This window comes from Oryzias latipes, chromosome 17, assembly GCF_053564925.1.
Source record: "Oryzias latipes strain Hd-rR chromosome 17, Olatipes_Hd-rR_3.1".
In the NCBI taxonomy this organism is placed as follows: domain Eukaryota; kingdom Metazoa; phylum Chordata; class Actinopteri; order Beloniformes; family Adrianichthyidae; genus Oryzias; species Oryzias latipes.
The window spans coordinates 10,111,430-10,133,291 of record NC_136253.1 but is presented as its reverse complement, the minus strand read 5'-3'; the positions used below and the strand labels follow the sequence as shown (position 1 = coordinate 10,133,291).

At 38.4% G+C, this 21,862-nt stretch overlaps 1 protein-coding gene across 2 annotated transcripts in view; it reads right to left on the bottom strand.

Annotated features, from left to right (window-relative positions):
- Window positions 1–18,536, bottom strand: part of vipr2 (vasoactive intestinal peptide receptor 2) — a 92,514-nt gene extending 73,978 nt beyond the window's left edge. For both annotated transcript variants that reach the window (XM_023965399.1, XM_078934373.1), the window contains exon 1: window positions 18,300–18,536. In XM_023965399.1, coding sequence (XP_023821167.1) covers window positions 18,300–18,353 — 54 coding nt within the window. In that variant the 5' untranslated portion in view covers window positions 18,354–18,536. The remainder of the gene's footprint in view (window positions 1–18,299) is intronic.
- Between the last annotated feature and the right edge of the window lie 3,326 nt (window positions 18,537–21,862).

Here is a 21,862-nt window from a genome sequence, read left to right as displayed (position 1 = left end):
TCCATGCCTGACTCCATGCCTGACTCCATGCCTGACTCCATGCCTGACTCCATGCCTGACTCCATGCCTGATCTGCCTCGCCGGACGGCTCGGCCCCCCGGCCGTCCTCCGGACCTGCCTCGCCTGACGGCTCGGCCCTCCGGCCGTCCTCCGGACCTGCCTCGCCGGACGGCTCGGCCCCCCGGCCGTCCTCCGGACCTGCCACGCCGGTCGGCTCGGCCCCCCGGCCGTCCTCCGGACCTGCCACGCCGGTCGGCTCGGCCCCCCGGCCGTCCTCCGGACCTGCCACGCCGGTCGGCTCGGCCCCCCGGCCGTCCTCCGGACCTGCCACGCCGGTCGGCTCGGCCCCCCGGCCGTCCTCCGGACCTGCCACGCCGGTCGGCTCGGCCCCCCGGCCGTCCTCCGGACCTGCCACGCCGGTCGGCTCGGCCCCCCGGCCGTCCTCCGGACCTGCCACGCCGGACCGCTCGGACCCCCGGCCGTCCTCCGGACCTGCCTCGCCGGACGGCGCGGACCCCCGGCCGTCCTCTTGACTCTTGTGCCCGTCGAGGTTTATCCTCCGGGGCCCCCCCCTCATGTGACTTTTGGAACCTCGGAGCGGTTCCTTGAGGGGGGGGGTCCTGTCATGATTTGAATTTGTTGTCTTGTTTTTGATCCTTCTGTCTTCTTTCTGTTTCCTGTTTTATTTTGAAAGTCCCCTGTCTTGTCTGTTTTCTTGAGTTTTACTTCCTTTGGTCCCCATCAGCCCTGATCGTGTCCACCTGTGTCTTGTCTGCCCTGTCTGTATTTAAGTCTTGTCTCTGCCTTCCTCCTGTGTTGGTCCATTACCCCTGTTATGGTGTTCATGCCTTGTTCCTTGTCCCTCGCCATGCCACAGTAAATTTTAGTTTTGTTTTGTCATCCTGCTCTTCAGCGCTTTTTGTTTCTATTAAACCTCTTGCCCTTGAACCGTGTGCCTCCGCCTCTGCATTCTGGGTCCTACCGGCTTTCGAGCCCCACCACCGTGACAGAAACCACTGCTAAAAGGCAACAAGGAATGGACATTAGACCAGTGGAAATCTCTGCTTTGGTCTGAGTCCAAATTGGAGATTTTTGTTTCCAACCACTGTGTCTTTATGCGGAAAAATTAAACATGATAAAAAAAGTTTAACATTTTGTTTAGTCAGCATAAAACTGTGAAACAAAAGTTTTAAAACTCAAGAGTTTTTTTAAATTAAACCTATACACCAAAGTTGAAATATTTCAAGCCTCTTTTTTTCTAGTTTGGAAGGTAGTGGTTATAGTTGATTAAACTTAAATTTCAGTGTCTCTGGAAATTTTAATATTGTCAAAAATATTATTTTGGAAACTGGTGGTGTCACACCCTATTCAGCAAAGCAGAGTCTGGAGGGGACTAACTTCAGCCAAGATTCCACTACTCTTTCCCATTACTCCATAAACAACATCTGTTCACATAAATCATTTACTTAAGCTATATTGTACAATTTTTATGTCATGTGAATTATGTTCTGCTTCAAAATAAAGGCATGCAGCTTTACCTTTACTTCAAACCTCAGATCTTAATTGTATCTGACTTTTAACATTTTAATAGTGCATTTTTTCTCAAGTATTCTCAGTCTTATATCATGAACAGGAAAAAACAAAAAGCTAATTTTAGGTGATTCATTTGAATCGGCTGGGCAGTCACTCTGCAGCTAATTCCAACTCTATTACAGCTAATCTGGGCCTGCGTAATAATCTCTCTGAAAAAGAAAGAAAATCGTTCGAGTCAATAAACAGAGAAATCTCACTGGGATCTGTTCAGCTGATGCGCTTATCCCGAGTGATTTACGGTCCATCCTTGAAAAACAGCGGAATCTCATGAGATTAGGAGCTCTTCTCTCATATGATCTGTTGATAGATCAGTATTTACTCAAACCAAATTCCAAAAGCATGAAGCAATGAAGGACTGAAGAGAAGTGGCTCAACAAAAAGTATACTTTTTATAAATAAAAAGGAATTTGACTGTTTTTTGTTAAATTGGAAAGTTTCCTACTTTTAGAAAGCTCTTTATTTCCTATCGGAACAATGTACAGGCTCTGTGTGAGCATATGCGCTCCTCCTTAAAAAGCCTCTCTGTTCTATCACCATGTTATCATGTCAGCATGCCGTAACCTGGCATCGCCAGAGTTGTCAAGAAAGTTATTTTGAAGAGTTGGCACCCCAAATGTATACTTAAGAGACACTTGAGCATACCATCTGTTTGTCATCCACAGAACAACATTAAACAGGCAAACATGATGAAAAAGGTTTGGAAAACAAAAACATCCTAATTCTTGACCTAAGAACCAAGATACAAAATGCCTTCCAAACAGCTGTAAACACACACTAAACTCTATGAAGAGAATTTGTGCTCTGATGTGTCTTAAAAGAAGACATTTACCTCATGCACATATTAATTCATGACCTGTTTTGACATGTTATGACAAAGACTTGGCTCTAGGAACATCCTCTGTGGCTTGGGATGATAAAGAAACCATTTAACAGATCCATTTATCCATCTCCAGAACCCACTGAATCCCCTTCAGGGTCACAGGGTTGCTGGGGCCAACTCAGCTACCATTGGGGAGAGGTAAGTCTGTTGCAGGGCCACACACACACACACACGAGTATCTAGGGACTACAACCTTCAATTAACCTAGTGTTTTTCAACCTTTTTTGACCCAAGGTAGACTTTTCCCTTGGCAAGAAACCGCAGCACATTAGCATCCAAAAATGTAAAAAAAGGAGAAACTCCCTAATCTGTATTGATGTGCAGTCCCTCCATGATCTCACATGCATTTTTGTGATAATTGTGTCAGAAAAAGCTGGAAGTTGCAGCTGTTTTTCCTAAAAGATGTAATAAAAGTTTAGTTAGTTTTCAGTACTTTTCAACTAATTTATTTGAAATTTTATCCTGGTAGTTATTTTTCCCTTCCAGTTTATTAATATGCAATTTTATTTAACCTCACAAAAACAAATATATTCTTTCTAAAAAATGATTTTAATATTTTTTTCAGACATTTGACATTTAGACATTTAGACATTTTTTTTTACTGTTTTTGCAAAAGCAACTGTAATTTTTGAACAATTATATGATCACAATATGATTGATAAATTCTACACAAAAAAGATTAACATATTTATGTTTATTGTAGCTACACAAAAAGTCAACATTTTGAAGTTTTATTAGTTTTTCTATTGTCTTAATCAAAAATGAAGTCTTTGAAAACTTTAACAAAATTTCTTTATTTCTTTTTGGGTGAATACATTGTTTCAATATAGTTTAATTGTGTCTGTTGGCCACTTCACCTTAATCCTGTTTCTAAAATGTTGTTATTACTTCTGTTTAAGCTTAACTTTCAATTTTTCAAAAGTGACTGAAGTCTGAAAGCGAATTTGTTCTTCAATCCAGACATTATTAGAAAAGTGTTTCAGTTAGAAAAATGACTTGGACCAAATTCTGGGATGTTTGGCTGTTCATAAACACAAACCTTGAAGGAGAACTAAACTGTTGACCTCTGATTTCATCAAGAAGATTTAAAAACTGTTTGGTGTGTTCGTTGTGGTTTCAAGACGGTGAACAGAGAATATTCATTCTAGCGCAGAGATGGTGTCACTTTCACCCAATGCATCATGGGAGATGTATTGCAAAAACTGACGCCGGTGCCAGACAGACTCCCATCTCTGAGCTTGATTATTTTTTCCACGGTATGACACCGGATCCAGCGGAAAGCTACACCGCTAAAGACAAGCTTTAGCTGGTATTTTTGTTGGAACTGAGAGACTTTATGAGCCGAGTCGGAACAAGGATGTGAAGATGTTAACCACTTCTGATTGGTCAGACTTATAACGTATGATTAGGAGTCCAAGAATGATTGGCAGAGACAGCTGAAGGGGCGAGACTTTTCTGAAAATAGAGCTGAAGCTGCGGCTAAATCGCGGTATCATTCTTATCAAAGTGTCTTTATTTGAATCAAATAAACAGAAAGAAAAAGGTTTTATGATCTTTCATATTCCTAACTACTCAGTATTTTATCAGGGCCTGTTTAAATGAACACAGATCTGGTATGGTAAATGTTTTTAGATCAGTGAAAATGGGCAATTTCCCACGGCACACCTGACCATCTCCCGCGGCACACACACGGTAGAAAAACACTGAATTAACCTATGAAGCATATTTTTGGAGGGTGGGAAAACGCCCGGAAAGAACCCACACATGCACAAGGAGAACAAACAAAGCCCACACAGAAATGTCCCGGCCGGGATCCGAACCAGAATAAGAAATATATTAATGTAAGCCAATAAATGAATCAACAAATGTTGTAACGTGATTTTCAAACTTTACTGTTACTTTCAAAACGTCTTTCAAACATAAACATAGCGGTCCAGATGATTGAGGCATTAGCTTTGGCTAAATTTAAAAGTAAAATGTTACCAAAATAGATAACACGTTGCTGTTGTTTCCTTTTCTTACTCATTAAGGAACTAATGGTCGTTGACTTGGATTTGTAACTTAACTATACACGGTTATCAAACTATGAAATAGAGCTGCACGATATGAGGAAAACTCACAGTATGCGATATTAGTGATCAATATTGCAATGACGATACAACTTGCAGTACATGAACAAATAGCAAAACAACCAAAAACATAATTTCCATTTCACTGCAACAGTTTAAAAATTGTATTCTAAATGACCATCATCAACAGTACATAGGAGGCGAACATCTAACATAAAAAGCTCCATCGGATTGGTCAACAACGTCAAGGGGTCCATCTGATTGGTGAAATGCATAAATGGATTTATTTGATTCGTTAAATCCTTAAAACTGCCACAATATTGTTTAAGCACATTTATTGTAATCATTTATTGCAATTTTTTATGGGTATTGCACAGCTTGATTTCGCAATAACGATAAATTAGCTATACGTTGTGCAGGCCTACTATAAAATATTGGTGATATGGGTTGATACATGCTGGGAATTATTGGGATTTTGGGGTGAACTCAACATGTGTTAATCTCATATCTACATATGGGATAACTGCCATTATCTGGTTAATGGGATCCATCTATCTTCCTCCGCTTATCTGGGACAGAGTCAAAGGGGCAGCAGTCTAAGCAGAGATGCCCAGACTTCCCTTGCCCCAGCCACTTCCTCCAGCTCCTCTGGGGGGACCCCGAGGTGTTCCCAGGCCAGCCGACAGACATAGTCTCTCCAACTTGTCCTAGGTCTTCCCCGGGGCCTCCGCCCAGTGGGACATGCCCAGAACACCTCTCCAGGGAGGCGTCCTGGAGGCATCCAGACTACATGCCTGAGTCACCTTAACACTCGATGTGGAGGAGAAGGGGTTCTCTCCAAGCTCTCCGCGCCCAGCCACCCTACGAGGGAAGCTCATTTCAGCCGCTTGTATTCGGGACCTCTTTCTTTCGGTCTTGACCCATAGCTCATGACCATAGGTGAGTATTGGAACGAAGATCGACCGATAAATTGAGAGCTTTGCTTCTTGGCTCAGCTCTCTCTTCACCACGACGGACCGATACAGCGACCGCAAAACTACAGACACTGCTCCGATCCACCTGTCAATCACACGCTCCGGTCTTCCCTCACTCGTGAACAAGATCCCAGGATATTTAAACTCCTCCACCTGGGGCAGGGACACTCTACCCACAGGGAGATGGCAAACCACCTACCTTTTTGTTATGTATGGCATGCATAAACTTATTTAGTCCTTTTTATAGTCATATATATATGCTTCAGAATCCACTGGAATTAGGTTAATGGCAAAAACGGTTGAAGAGTCATGGTAGTCGAAAGAATGCCAACACTGGGTAAAGCTCCGGTATTTAAGGGGTAAAGGCCCAAAGCGCTTTACAGTCACAGTCCCATTCATCCATGCACACACACATTCCCACAAAGATAAAAGCCCCACTGCCTCACAATAGCGCCAACCTCAAGCACCAGGACCAAAATGGGGTTCAGTGTCTAACCCAAGGACACTTTAAAACATTGGTCAGCACGGCTTCCAGATCCACCAATCAGAGGTTGACCGCTCTACCTCTACACCAAAGCCACCCCACATTAAGAGGAACACTGAAGTATTTTATCTGGGTTATTTGAAATGGAATATGTTTTATGAGTAAGCTTGTTTTGAGTAAAATGATGTAAATTGCTGTAGACAATAGAGCTGTGACGGTGTCAGATTTTTTATCACGCGGTGATGAACCACCAGGGGGCGCGGTGTCGCGGATAACCGCAGCCCCCATCTTTGTGTGATTGTCCTTTGTTTGCTGTTTTTAACAATTTTCGGTTTTTATGACTGTTTTATCTGCTTTTATGTGGAGCACTTTGTGTTTTTAACTGAAATGAAAGGCGCTATATAAATAAATAAAGTTTGAGAAAAAAAAAAAAGTGCGGTGATGATGCAGTGATGCGGTTATCGTCACAGCCCTAGTAGACAAGTAAAAAAAAAAGTACCGGTGGTCAAAGTTCCCTGCCATCTGGAAGTCGTTGGTGAGAAAACTTTTTTTTTCATGAATGTCTTAACATTTTCACTGGTAGGGTTTTGTTTTATTTTGTTTTTCTCCCTTTTATGATTCATATGCCAGATGTTTAAATGCAGTTTATGAAAAGATAAACATTCTTTCTTCAAATCTGGCAGGGAGTATGAACACGTTTATCTAAAGTTTACATGCCCTTTCTTACAACTGTTTAACTTGCTTCAATAGTTGTGGGTTACCCTCCAGAATGAATCCTATCACATTTTTGCTGGAATTCACACACACAGTTCATTTACATTGTTTAGAGAGAAAGATATATATATGCTGATCTTTCCGATGAGTTGAATAAAGCATCAGTTCAGAGAGAAAGTTCACCTCTTACCGCTTGTTTTTGCCCAAATGATGAAGCAAAAGGTTGTTTTAAAGAAGCCGGCGCAGTGATACAAAACATATAAGCTAGGTGACCGGAACTTCTTTTTTCACCGTGCGGTTAGTGTCCTTGGGCAAGACACTGAACCCCACCTTGCCTCTTGTGGAAGGTTGGCGCCAGTGTTCGGCGGCGGAGCTGCCACTACTATGTGGATGTGTGGGTGAATGGGACTGGGACTGTAAAGCACTTTGGGCCATCGAGGAAGGTAGAAAAACGCTATACAAATATACGCCATTTACCATTTATTATTCTGTGTGACACGGATGTGTGATTAGTTCCATTCGAGATCATGATTGGCTAGGGAGTGGGCAGTGGGGAGGCGCATGCTCTCCAACATCTGCATGTGCAACGCAGCAGTCAGGATCGAAAAAAACAGGAAGCGTCAACGACAAAGGTAACATTTTTCAGGCCGGAAATATCAACACTATGTTGCTTTAGTTGAAACAAAAGGAACAACTGTTCATGTCAAATTCACGTTGTGTCCCGCACAAAGACATTACCAACGTCTGTTGGAAGCTATTCATTTCAAATGAGGCACTGAACCCCAAACTTTTTTTTTCTTCCCACAACAAGCCATGGAGCCCCAGTGCGTGAGCTCCAGTGACAAAGCAGCACCACGAAACTCACACAGAACTGAAGATACTTATTGCAAAGTATGCTGTGGAAAACACGCTCCTGTGGTCCACTGTTGAGTCAAAGTCATTCATTCAAAGATCCAGCAGAGCCAGAACGCAGCAAAACACGTCATTTCATAGAATCCTTGAAATACATGTTAGTACTAGAAACTTTTACTCGCTTCTCTTTTCTCCCCATGAAAAGTTAATATTAATTAGTTTGACAATTTTAAAGTTCATGTTAAGGTGCAATGTAACAGTGAATTACTTCATTGCAGCTGAGAGATATTGCTACCGTTTTTTGCTAATTATTGTTTATGGTTTTGCATTTCTATTTTCCCCTCTGTTACTGTGATTAAAACTATTTGGTTTATTAAAGCAAAAATTAGGATGACCAAAAGAAGTTGACAATAAAACCTTTACGTTCAGTTTACATGAAGTTACTATTATTAATATTTATGTACTGTTTTTTGCAGTTTTTGTTGCGTGATAGTTCTGATAAATATTTGAATTTCTACCCTTCAAACATCTGCCTTGCTGCTATTATTAATCAACACAATTTCACTGGTAGAACTATAACTGTGTACTATAAGTGTCACATTAATCAAATTATTGCACTTAAGTTAATTGTTATGTTTGTGGGCAGCTAAGGAAAAATATAAAACTTATTGCTGCATTTGAACTGAGTGACCATTTACTTTTGAGATGCCGAAACGGAGTTCCTAACTCAATGACTTATTTGCCGATGTAACTAGTAACTATAACTAATTGATAAAGTAAGATTCCCAACACTAGTCCTTTCTGCGTGGAGTTTCTATTCTCCTTATTGGTTTTCTCTAGACACTCCAGCTTCCTCCCATGTTTTCATAGGTCAAGTGGTGATTCCAAATTAATTAGATTAGATTTTTTGCTAAAGTATTGTCTGTCTGTAAAAAAGTTTTGTACTTATAGTAAAAGATGTGTGTGTCTGTAAACATGTTTTGTACTTGTAGAAAGAACTATCTGTCCGTAAAAAAAAGATTTTGTACTTGTCAAAAGAAATTGTCTGTCAGTAAAAATGCTTTTTCTGTGTGTGAAACCAAACACCCACACATCTGAGCATGCCCATTCATCCACAATGACAAAACCCAAGTTACAAGTTACAATTCTTTTGCTACTCAACAAATCAATCAGTAGCCTTTTACTGTCTCCCCATCGCTGCGCTGCTTGGACCTGCTGATCAGTTGCATGATATTCATGCTAGGAGCACAAAAGCAAAATGCTTCTTAACATAAACCTTTTGTTTGTTTGATGTGCTGTTTTGAAGGATTGTATGCCTTGACCAGCAATGGAGTACTGGGGTAGCTGGAATAGGTTCCAGCATCCTATAACTCAAATGGAACAGAGCAGATTTAGAAAACGGATGGATGGTTAGTTACTTGTACACATTGTTGATTTTTCTAGTTCCTGCCAACAAATGTTAGCCTCAAACTCATGAATGTTTGCACAAATTTTATTCCTTAGTCACAACTGCCCTTAAGGGTGGATATGAGCTGTATGCGGGCAAAAAATGGGTAAACCTGTAGAGGGTATGCAGGTGGTCCTCATGACATTTTAAGATCGTAGACCACTCTGTGTTCATGCACATTGTTCTCTACGGGCATGTTGCATGTCACAGGTCGTAGCAAACAAACACTTATGCAAAACATTTAATATGTTAGTTCGCGTGATAAGTGCTTGTTCCTTGCACAGGCTTGTTCCTTGTACAGGCTTCTTGAGTGCTCTCTGACATTTAGAAACGTAAAAAATCAGAGTGTAGTTTGTGTGGTCATCCTAGTGGCATCCTACGTGCACTTACGTATCACCTGCACACCCCATGCATGCATCGTTTGCCAGTGGTCAGTTAGAACCCATCACGGTACTTCATGATACACTAACCACATGCACATCAATCATACGTTTCATCTCCATGAAGTCCCTGGGTGCATGTGGCTAAGCCATAAAATTAATGATAAATAAGCATATTAAATCTAATGATCAATTAAATAAAAAATGTTTTTGTAGAACAGATTATTTTAGCCTTGCTTTGGAAAAAAAAAAGTCTCATGTCAATTTAAAAGTGTAACATTTTTTTAATAGTTTTTACAATAGGAAATGCTAAAAAATAGATGGCTAGAGTTGAGTCCATGAGACTCCATGTTAACATGAGCTCTTGGTTGCAGCGTTAGTCTTATAAAAGCTAAAACGTTTTTTACCTTCAAAGGGTGGGGATATTTGCTTTCATTTATCCTATGAGCTCTCTATGTTTTTCTGTTTGAAGCTGATAGTAGAGCTTGAGTCAAAAACAAGGATTTTGAAGCTCCTCGTCGCTCTCTACTATGTTTTTCTGCATTTTTATTCCCCCATTGCACACAGCACTGCACAAACATACCAGTGTTTCTCTGTGTTTGATTTGATTTGTTCTGGCTGCCTTGAACACTGTTCATCAAAATGAGCTGCAGACAAAACATTTTGACAAAGTGTTTGTAAGAAGAGGATTTGGGCTGCATCCAAGCGGCAAAGCTGCCAGTGGATTGTATATTATTTGTTGTAGAGTTTTTAAATGACTCAGTAACTTGAATCCTTTTAAATTAGAATTGGCTGACATGTGAGTTTATGTTTCTTGCCAAATCCAACACACACTAGACTGTGGATTTAAGTACAAAAATAAAGACAACAAATCAAGTTTAAACAATGGTCAAAGAACTGTGTAGTTCTTTTATAATTTTTTTTTTAAAGTTCTTATATGGGGAATATTTATGACAAAAAACATTGTGGCGTATAGGTTTTGTTGTACATACCATTCAAATATCCTTATTAGGGCCTGAAATAAAGTAAAATATTTAAAGTCCAACCCTTATAATTTTGTGATCCATTGTAAAAGCTTTCCCAGATACGCCATTTTTAGACTAAACTAAAAAATCTCTGTCATTTTTTAGGACAGTTTCTGCATAGCAGCAGTAGTTCATTTGAAATCTCTGAGTTGTGGGGGGGACCGTTTGACAGAGTAAGCCTTCCCATCATCCCTAAATATACACCCTCTTCCACTAGCTTACAGCGCCGCACAACCCACACTTAACATTAGCAGTGAAACAAAAATGGCGAGCAGGATCACAGCTATCCAGCCGTACAGTTTTCATCCAGATGCAGATGAGGAAAACAAAGACGTACATTGATCTATTTATCTGCAAGTGGAGCGAGAGCATGGAGCTTGAGGCCCTTCTGATTTTTTTTTTTTATGTAACAGCTACAAGCTTTTTAAAATAGCATTTTTCGTCTGCTCCTAACTCCCCACAGTTTGAATAGAGAAATACTCAGAAAGATAGTTTTAAATTAGGTTTTCTTTATACATGTCCTCCATCATGGTAAAAATGAGTGGATATTGAAATCCTTAGCATCGTCATTTTAACAGTTTGTTTATCAATTAATATAAAAATGTGTTGAAAGTGTAAACGAATCAGTCATATGTGACATAATGTTCATTCAGACAAAAGGCAAACATCTTTACACTTTACCAACTATTTTTTCCACACTATTGGGCGCACAAAACTAAAAGACGCATAATGCAGGACAAGAGTCAGAGATAAATCCATCAGCTAGCCAGACTTTATTAACTGCGTTCACAGTGACTCTAGAACCTGTTGTAACACGCTACATGTTAGCCACGTTGGAAGCAGTAGTCACGTTCGCGTGTTCGCAAAACCTTTAACTCTCAACCTTGTTTGAAACACAAAAAAATAGACTGGTACCATTAAAGCAAACCGTTATCGTGACTACGCTCACTCAACCTTGTTAGTGATACGTTAAAAAAAAAACACACAGTCCAACAGCTACACGGTACATCCATATTTACATTAACAGTGTTCCTCTCAAAACTGCTTCAACATCAGTTAAGAAAACCAGATTTAATCCATGTTTAAAATGCTCTGGATTATAAGGCACACAAAAAAGAAAACAGCTTTTAAGTGTGGCTCATAGTGCAGAGAATACTGTCTGTTTTATTTGTACAAACCAGTGACTCCAGACTTGGCTTAAACTTACTGAAATAGCATCCTCTCTGCTGCTTTAATGGGTTTAGAAAATGTATTAATATAGGAAGTTTAGAAAATTTGATAGTTTCTCTCTATGATTAGCTTCCCCATTTATTAACTTTCAACATATGTTAAAATAAATAAATACATTTCATCTTACATTTTTGTAAGCTTTGTGGCCGTGGTGTGGGCTTCGAAAAAGATACAAGACAGGAAGAAACAAACTAATGGAACAATTAAAGAAAAAGAGAAAAATAAACCAACAACTGAGCAAAATAAAGGAAATAAAAATATAAAGCCTGTATGCAAAAAAATAAAAAGTTAGGAATAATTTGTTTGTGGACAGAAACATGTTTCCCTTGTTTCTTTAACTTTCAGTTAGTTTATTAAACAATTTTAGGAAATATAATACAATTTCTCAGACTTTGCTTGATCTGTGCTTCAGTTCAGTTTGGGTTTTTTCCTTGTTCATCCCAACACATTCAAATTGTGAGTTTCTTAATTTTTCGGTACATTTAGACAGTTAGATCTTATATTTAAAGCACCTCAGTGAAATTCTAGCACTATACCAAAGTTTGATTTATCTTGAGTCAAACCTGGCAGTTTAGTCTAATAGAAGAGGAAAAGTGGATCCTTAAGTGATTGTTTAAATCAAGATAATTGTTTATTTCAGTAATTGGCAGCCCGTTAGACAAATCAGAGTGAAGCGATATCAAGGACAATCTTTTTCTATCAGCTTCCACTCAGAGAAAAAACAAAAATGTGTAACAGGTAGAAAAGTCAAATTCTATTTGTTTGACTCTGAACTGAATAAAATCACAAATTGTCTTTAGAGGCAGAACAAATTGAATTGACTCAGATAAAAATGTCTTAATTGCACACAAAAACTTGTAAATCCACCCTGAATGAGACCAACAGCTGATTAATTGCATGAGCTTCCTGCTGCTCAAACATAAAGCTGTTAGATTGATCATCATTGTTTCCCTTTTTAGCATCTTTCCAGCTTTTCTGTGACAGAACTGAGTCCTTTTAACAGACCCTCACAGACCTGGCACTCTTTCTGGGGGGCAGATTTCTGCCTGTAACATTCGATGAAGCAAACTCGCAGCACGAAATAAGGAGAGTGCCACAAAAGCTGCAGGTGAAAAAGCGCCTGCTTTCGCCTCACACAAACTCTCTCTGGAGGAGGAATTGATTTCTGTCGCAAAGCTTCATTATTTCCCAAATCAATGGCATTCTTTGAACTCAGTTCAGCGTACATCCTGTTTTTTTTCCTTTGCACATTTTGTTGTGAATTCTTTTTTTTTTTAAAGAATCCGTGACAGTGGTGTTGAAAAGCAGTGAACAGCTTCTCTGTTAGTTTTCAGAAGATCTGGTTTTGACTTTGAGGCTTTTGTTTTTCCTTTTGCCTTCCATGATAGGTTTGATCGTTTATTCATTGCATTTTGCTTGTTTTCAGATTTATAGTAATTATGAGGATGGTTACTTTATCCTCATGGTCCTCAGATGCGAGTGTGACTTTCATAGTCATCCGTCTTCAATAACAATCATGGCTGATTGAGTTTCAAGGGTTGAAAGTCTCCTTTGAGATGAAATAAATGCACCCGATCAAGACGGGGCTGTTGTTCAGATTTATGGATGAATTTAGGAATGTGTCGGTGTGTGAAAATCAACTCTTGTAGGCCTGCTTCAAAGTCATCCTTGTGCAATGTGATGCCATGCCGAGCTGCAAGATGTTTTATGTAAAGCTATAAAGTGTCTCTATCAGTAAAAATAAATGATGTTGCAGTAAATTTAATGACACGCAGTTTTACACATGAAGAGTAATAATCATTCCCACTTTTGCGACTTTTTCCTTGCTGGTTCCACTCTTTGTGGTTTATAGTGCACATTTAAAGGGTTGCAGTTTATGTTTAGGTGATGCATGGCAATGGTATGCTACACAAACAATTGCGGTAGATTATTTAAACTCATAACGGCTGAGGAAAATATATCCCCTGACATTTTAACACCCCCAAAAACTCAAGTTACCCCCCACTTCCATGTGTTGAACTCAGAAAGTTTATGTTGGTCATGGTTACAAGCTACTTCTGCGCTGTCAGTTTAGTACAGTTTTTCCACTTTTAAAGCAATTTGTTATTTTTGCAAAAAGAAAAGAAAAAGTTGTAAAAATGTAAAAACGTTCATGCTCTAATCTTCCGAGCGTGGGGAGTAATTCAGTGCAAAACCGCCAACCCCTCAACCCTGCCCAGGAATAAGCAGCTGTAACCCTTGTGCTATCCTAGGCACTTTAACATTGGGAGTTGGGTCATCTAGACCCACTAGACAATGCTCTGAACCTTTTTTCTTCAATGATTTGTGATCTTCACTGGTGTCCATGGATTACATGAAATCTTTCCACCTTTATCCACCTTTGTCATGGTAGGGAGAACATGTAATGTAAGGGTGGGGTCATAGGATAGCACAAGAGTTAAACAATGAAGAGATGTAGGAATGTTTTATCTAACCCTGCAAAGATGATGTATATTTTTATCCTCATAAGCAGCTTGTTTTAAGATTTTCAACCACAGAGAAAGAAGACATGAAGAGCAGAGAAAGGTTAAGTATTCATCATTTCTATGTAAATGATCACAGTGTTACTAGATTTTTTTTACTGTACTTTGGTGAGCTAAAGCCAAACAATCAGAACAGCTGGGATTTCAGATTTCATCTCTGATTGCTGTATAGCGCCCACTCTGGTCATTGAGGGTCATCTCAAGTTGAACTGCTTAACCCACCCAGCACAAAACAGCATTTTTCCATTTATCACAAAACCACAAGAGCCTTTCTTTGGCAGAAACAAAAAAGGAGAACAATGCAGAATTCGTGTTCGACCGCTCATCCACACGGGTTTTCTTCTGACACTGAGAGCCTCCTGAGCTGCAAATGAAACCTGTTTTTTTCCCTCATGACTGCAAATAAGAACAGGCTCTCTGTTGCGGACACTTGTTCTGTGTGAGCCGCAAACAGCCTTTCATTTTGTGGGACTGCAGCGAGCTGTAAGCATATGCCTGAGGAAAAACTACCAATTCACACCTTCCCACTATTTAAGAAAGTAAAAGCTTCAGGCTGTTTCAGACATGGAGGGATTATTTGCCACAGATGTTTTCTTTTTTTTTTAAAAAAAGGAATGAGCTTCCATGGGTACTTTTTTAACCCAGACAAAAACTTTAATATTCAAACCAGAAAAAAAGTGTACATAAAAGAAAGACTACAGAATGCCCAACCAGTGGCAGGAAAATGACATGTAACAAAATGAGCTTATGAGTTTAGATTTATTCCATTACGTTTGACCTATCTTGTCACTCACTTTAGGACACTTTTAAAGAATTTCTGTAAAACAAGATTATATCTAAATTTAAAAGATAGACATTTTTCTGCCAAACACAAAGAAGGATTACTAATGGTCCTCCTCTTTCAGCATCTTATCAAAACACACCCAGATCTCGGTAAGCTCAAGCGCAGATCCATGGCTCCCACAGTCAGAGCAGAAACAGATGAGCTGAAAAAGCCTCTGTGGCCAGAGGCCAGTTCACACCTGAGTCTCTGCCGTGCTCTGAAGCTGCAGAAAAACAAGCTGAGACGACAGCTGATGATGCAGCACACCTCTTATTTAGAGCCGTTTCATCCGTGTCAAATGTGTGGCTAAAAAACACAAGCGTAGTTTCGGCTTTTATTGTGCTATTATTCTATCCCTCAGTGTGTGTTTACCTGTGGAAACAGCTTCCTCATAATGAAAATGGTGACTTGAATCACATTTGATTGGGACTATTTCTGTTAAAGACCCACTGCGATGAAATTGTGCTTTTAGCATGTTCTTGTGACATTACAAGAACACGGAGAAAAAAATAATAAAATCAAAATTTCATTTCTAAGTAATTCTGTATTCAAATTGTGTTTAGTGAGGAGCAGGCAAAAAAAAAGCTGTTTTAAAAAGATCGTATTTGTCACAGAACAGGCAGACGGCTGGTTCCAATTGCAGCAGGTTTATTAGCTGCGTCTAAACACACATGCATGTGGTCAGACTGTGAGGCTCACAAAGCAGAAATGTACAATCTGCTCAGATTTTTGTGCTTTACCCAACCAACTTCTTTCAATGATGGCCTTTGGAATTTTTATCATGATTGAAGCTTTTTCTTTTTTTTTCTTTTTTAATAAAGTGAACAAAAGTAATGCAGAAACCAGCATTTGACTGATTTTTATAAACTAAACTTTTAAAAGGTGGTTTTACCCAGATGGAACTACCTTAAAAGTAAAGAACAAACCCAACAGACAGAGAAAAAATCCTGGAACAGAAGCAGAGATTTGTTCATTTTCCTAAATGTTTCAATGATGTTGATAATGCAAGCTTCTGACTCACAGATGCACGAGTGCATTTTAAAGCACTGGATAATTCAGATAAACTCTGTGCACAATGCAAAGCTATGCAGAAAAATGCATTTAGTGCATCTGCTCCCCTGAACACAAAAAGAGGAGAATGCTAAGCACCCACTTTTTTCAGACTTTACATAAGGAGCATGTGAAACAGAAAACTGATGTAAGTTGTTTATGAGTCTCAGACCTTCAAGTGAAACTCAAACCTCCATCTTTGCATGGTGGCAGTGTGTCTCTGTCATTTAAACAAATGTCTGCTAAAAGTAAATTTGTAAAAGCAAAAGAGTAACCAAACAGGAAAATTTAAAGGACCTACATCCTGCAAAATCAACTTTTTGAGCTTTTATGTGTATAATTATATTCATCCTCACAAAAAACACACCCCAAAGCGCTATTTTGATCGGTTCATGCATCTCTGAGTATTCCTCTGAAAAACCTGCACTGGGCACCAGCCCCTCCCGATCCAGGAAAATGAATTGGTTCTCACATTCATACCTATGAAAGTGAGGAACAGCCCCTTCCAGGCTGACACACACCCACTTTCTCTGCAGAGCTAGCAGTGATCGGCGAAAACGCTTCCATGTATATGTACAATATGTACATCCATCTCTGCAAAAGTTCAGACGCTGTTTGTTTTTGTGGGAAACGCCGACATGCAGCTGAGGCACAAAACGAAAAGGTGGACATCAGGAAATGAGCGGCACTCACAAGGAGCGAAAGCTGGTACCTCAGATATCGAGTCGTCTCACTTCCGGGTAGGAAATTATCTGTGTCCTTTAGTGTCTCAAAGGTAATATATTATCGTATATATGGATATAATTTACTCTAAAAGGCTTTAAAAAAGCATCATATGCCCCTTTAAGTGCAGCAGAATGAAAGCATGTGATTCCACAGCTTTCCCTTCAGCCCTCTCTCTCTGTTCACTCACATTTTTTTACCTGCTTGCATATAATTAGAAGAAAATGTGTCCCAGCGATTAAGGAAATTTCGTTTTGCGTCTAAAAAAAAAGCAAAAGAAGATTTTAAATCCAAGTCAAACCAGGATTTCAGCTTGATATGTGTTCACTGGCCTGAGATGCCCTGCAGCGGCAGAGGCAAAGGCAGCTGGAAAAGACAGCATCGGGGGCAAGTCTGCAGCGAGAGGATGAAGAATCTACACTCCAGCGGAAAGGGTTTCTGAGTATCCGAGGTGGCAGCGGATTACAAGAACATACTGGTATTTGTTCTAGCGACGTGAACATCTTTTACAGCTCGGCCTGCTTCCACTCAAAGTCCATGCTGAGTGGGTGGAGAAGCGGGGAGCACTTCCACTGTTTGTCATCTGGATTCAGACTGACAGAGGCCAGATTGTGTGATGATCAAGATGAGCAAAAATGAGAATCAACAGCAAAAGAAAAAAAGAGGTTGTTTACCACAAACTTTCTTCATGAAGGCCCAGATGTTCCAGCTGCCAATCATGATCATACACTCCGATTACAAAAGAGCTGCTTCCGTTTCTCATTAACATTCATTTGAATGAAAATAACATGAAAACTCATATAAATGCACGTCAAATGCTCAGAGCTCAAGTTTCTACTCAAAGAAATTAGAAAGATATGAGACCCTCAAACTAGACATTTTAACAATAATTAGCTAAATGTTCTTTCAAATGAAAAACGTGTTTTATTTTAATAAAAATAGTTTTTCCCCCAGATTATCTAAGCTAAAAAGTCAGTGCAATATTGGATAGATGCAGGCATTACTTTAATTTATATGTAGTCATGGTTGCATATTTTAGAAAAATGTATTATGAAAACAAAGAAACTAATGACAAACACACACAGTGTGAGCAGAAACCATTTACATTAATACACAATTAATAAAACTGTCATTTTCATGCAAAGACAAGATTTTGGGTGAATTATTTGATTCAGAATCTTTGTATTAGCTAACAATTGAGTTATATGTATTGCAAACAATTATATTAAAAAAATGTGTTATTATACTTGATAAACAAACAAAAATGCATTTAATCTTTAAATTTTTTAAATAAATTAAAAATGACTTTTAAAGAAATTCTAAATAATTCCAGATGTATTTATTTTTTGCTAATTTATACAGAAAAAATATTTAGAAACTAAATATATACACGCAATAACATGTTTTTCATTATGTTGTTTTTTTATCAGAATATTATTTTTCTATAACGCTTTTTAAATAAAAATGATTGACACATTCAAATGAGCTTACATGTTTCAAAGTACCACAAAAACTACTAATAAAATATCTTACCAGCAGCGGACATACTGAGAAAAACAAGGTCAGAAGAAGAAGTAAACTTTTCATCTTCAGTCGTCAGGTGAAAAAGCAAATCTCAGCTCAAGAGAAAATGTTCATTTTAAAGTCCGCAAATCAGAGTTTTTTTTATTTCGGAAAAAATTACGTTTTCCAATCGTTGCTTAATTCCACGGATGGCAGGGAACCGCCGGAGAAACGGAATGACCGATGTCCCTCGCGGACACGGGGACCTGAGCGCACGCTGTGATCATTTACAACCAGAGGAGAGCGCTGCTGTCAAAGTGCGAGTGTTAAAACAAGCACTTCCGGTTAGAGGTTTCAAAATAAATCCCGTAAAAAATGATTTCTTCTTTAAAAGGTTGAATCGCTACAAAAATAACATAGTGGTTTGCTTGATCTAAAGGAAAAGTAATATTTTATACAGGTTTTAGCAGTATTTTACTTGCTGAATAGCTTATGAAATGACAGATAATGATTAAAGCTACATTCATAAATAGCTAAATGAAGTAAAATATATTTTTTAATAAACATAAAATTTTGAACAAAGACAACATAAAAAAATGTACACTACAATGTTTTGTGTTAACCGCACTGATCATGGTTTAGGATCACACATCACAGAGTTATTTGAATGCAAATTTGTGCCTAAAATAATATCATGCTGGTCACAAAATTAAATAGAGAAAAAAAAACGAATATTTTGAACATGTAAACATTAAAAAACAGAGAACAGAATAGAAATGTAACCCACCCCTGACATGGTTTCTTTCTTGTATAATATGCTGCGGAAATCTGTGGATGGGGGGGTGTCAACTGGCATGTATTTAAACAAAGCCAGAGACCATCAGCAGACGCTCTGCTGGCAGAAGATTCAACATGGCATTGAGATGTGTTGGCACAAAAGTCGAAAGCTGTTGCCCAATTACTTGGTGTGTGAGACAGATTTTAAACAGTGGAGCTGTTTAAATAAAACAACTTGTGCACTCATTTATCAGTTTCTTTCCTTCCGCTTGGATTCTTTATTGTTTTCAAATTCATTGTTTTAAGGTAGAATGGTTTTCTGATGCTCGGTTGTGCAAAAGGGGTATGAACAGAATTCTTAAAGATTATTCAACTGGAAAATGTAAATTTTTATTAAATGTGACACCTTTTCAACATCAACCTTGACCTGATAAGTTGATGCTGCTGTTTGTATAAAACATCGGAACTAAAACATTGGAACTTGGTCAAATTGGGTCTCATTTCATGAGCTTTGATTGTGGTGAAAGCTGAAGTAATCCGCATCCAGTGAGAACCTTTTGAAATAAAATTGTTTTCAGCACCTGTAGCTGAATTCTGAGCGAAGTTCGATCATCCAAATCCTAATATGTGGAGCTTTTCAACAGTTTCAATAAAGTACAATGAAGACACTGTAGTTTGTTGCATCTCTGTAGTTTTCCACGTTTGAACTCTGGCTCAATGGTGCTTTTATGGAAAGCAAATACCCTTCACAAAACACAGCATTAGATGATTTTGTAAAGATATCAGTGCTGGGAGCCATTAAAGCTATTCTGCTTTAAGTAGATTGCCTTTCTTTGTTTTAGTCTTTCTGAAACACACAGGCTCCACTTTTCATTTGTTTTTCTCTTTTTGCTAAAGTAGAAAGTCTATGTTTTGGATTGAACTGAATAAATGTGCTAATTGCTCCTCCAGTTCTACCTCCTGCACCCTTACCTTTTCCATCTTCCCATCATCCGTCTGAATGGTTGATGGGAAGTGGGGGCGGGCATACTTTGTACAAAGTTCCTGCCCAGAACTCAGAAATGAAATTCTAATGAACTGTTAGAAGCGATTTCCTTTGATTTTGACCATATTTACCTAAGTTTTCATGAATAAATGTGGATCTGGCAGGTTTTATGAAATAAAGAAAATTGGATAAACAGTGAAAAAGTCCCACCTTAGGGGAGAATAGTGACAGAAAATGATCCCCCATGAGGTCTAACCAAAGTTTGCTCTAATCTGATCTTTGATTCTGAAACTGAACACAGATTAAAAGCCGATCCGAAATGTTTTTTTTCAATTGTAGCTTAAAAAAAATAAAATAACAAAATGTGTGGAATTTAACTATAGAAGACTCCTATTTTTCAGCTACTCTTCAGTTTTTTCACTCAAGATTGTCTTTTACCCTGTCAGTCATCAGAAATTCCCCTTAAAAAGGTATGAGTTTACAGTTAGGACACTGATTTCTTTAAGATAAATCTTATATATGGGGTTATGCACAATTCCACTAATCTGAAAGAAAGCACTCCTTCTTAAAACAGAGTAAAGCTTCTTCAGCAGTCTATCAATGTGACGCTTACCCAAACATTGGTTTTATCTTTTTTATCGTGTTCTTTAAGCACTTGAACTTTATATACCACAAACAGACAAATGTAATCATTTGCATGATCTGCTTTTCTGGTACACTTGGAAATGTCACACACAGTAAGATGTTTGAATTTTTTACTTGTGTTATCGGTTGTGTACATCCAGGTGGATTAATTGGTCACACACATGTATGTGGAAAGAACATTGCATCTAAGTAGGGAAATTAGTCTGTAATATAAAAGCAGAGACTAATATTCTATTTAACTTATACCTAAATCAAAATCATTATCTGATAATTCTCTTAAACGAGCAGCTCTTTTTAAATAAACAACATTCACATTAGGAGACGATGAGTATTTAAGCTACTTATTTACCTTTGGCTCCTTTGGAGTTTTCTATTAGTTTAAACAGTGCAGATAGATTTTATTTACATGCACTGCTGTTAACTTAAAAACATATTTTAACCTTTTGCCTTAAACTCTCTCTTGAGGTAGATTAAATTTTACATTTCTGACAAGCTTCTTTTTAGATTTGACTCTGCTAATTAAAGTTCTTAAAACTTCATTTTTTTCTTGAATTGATATACCATAAGCTAAACTTAGTAGTACTTACTACCAGTAGCAACTTACTGCCATCTAGTGGTGAAATTATCACTGTTCTGCTGCTTGAAAGGAATATCTTGGTCAAAACAATCTAGTAACTAGTTTAGTACAGGGGTCTGCAACCTGAGGCTCTGAATCCACATGCGGTTCTTTAATCCCTCTATTGTGGCTCTTTGGTTTTGAAGAAAAAAGGCTCATGATTTGAATAAACAGATTAGTTATTTAAGTTCTGACATTTATCTTTAGATATTTTAAACTGAGATGATCTTTAGTTATAGCCTAAATAAACTGTCTTTTTTCTTTCTTGCCGCTGATGACAGTACTCTAAATCAATAGACCCTGTGTGCTGAACCCTTCCAGCAAAATGTAAGCAATGTAATAATGCAAAAGAATAAAAAAAGCTTTATTCAGTTGGTGTATTATTAGAATAATCTTTAAGCACATTTTTTCATCTTCTGCTGCATAGTATCTAGTTGCTGTTAAGAGACACAATTCTTCAAGTACATAAATGAATTTACTTGATTTGTTTTCAATTTCATTCCACACTGATGTTGTTTATATTTAACTGTATAGGAGAAAAAGGATGACGGCGTACTAAAGTCGTATTAA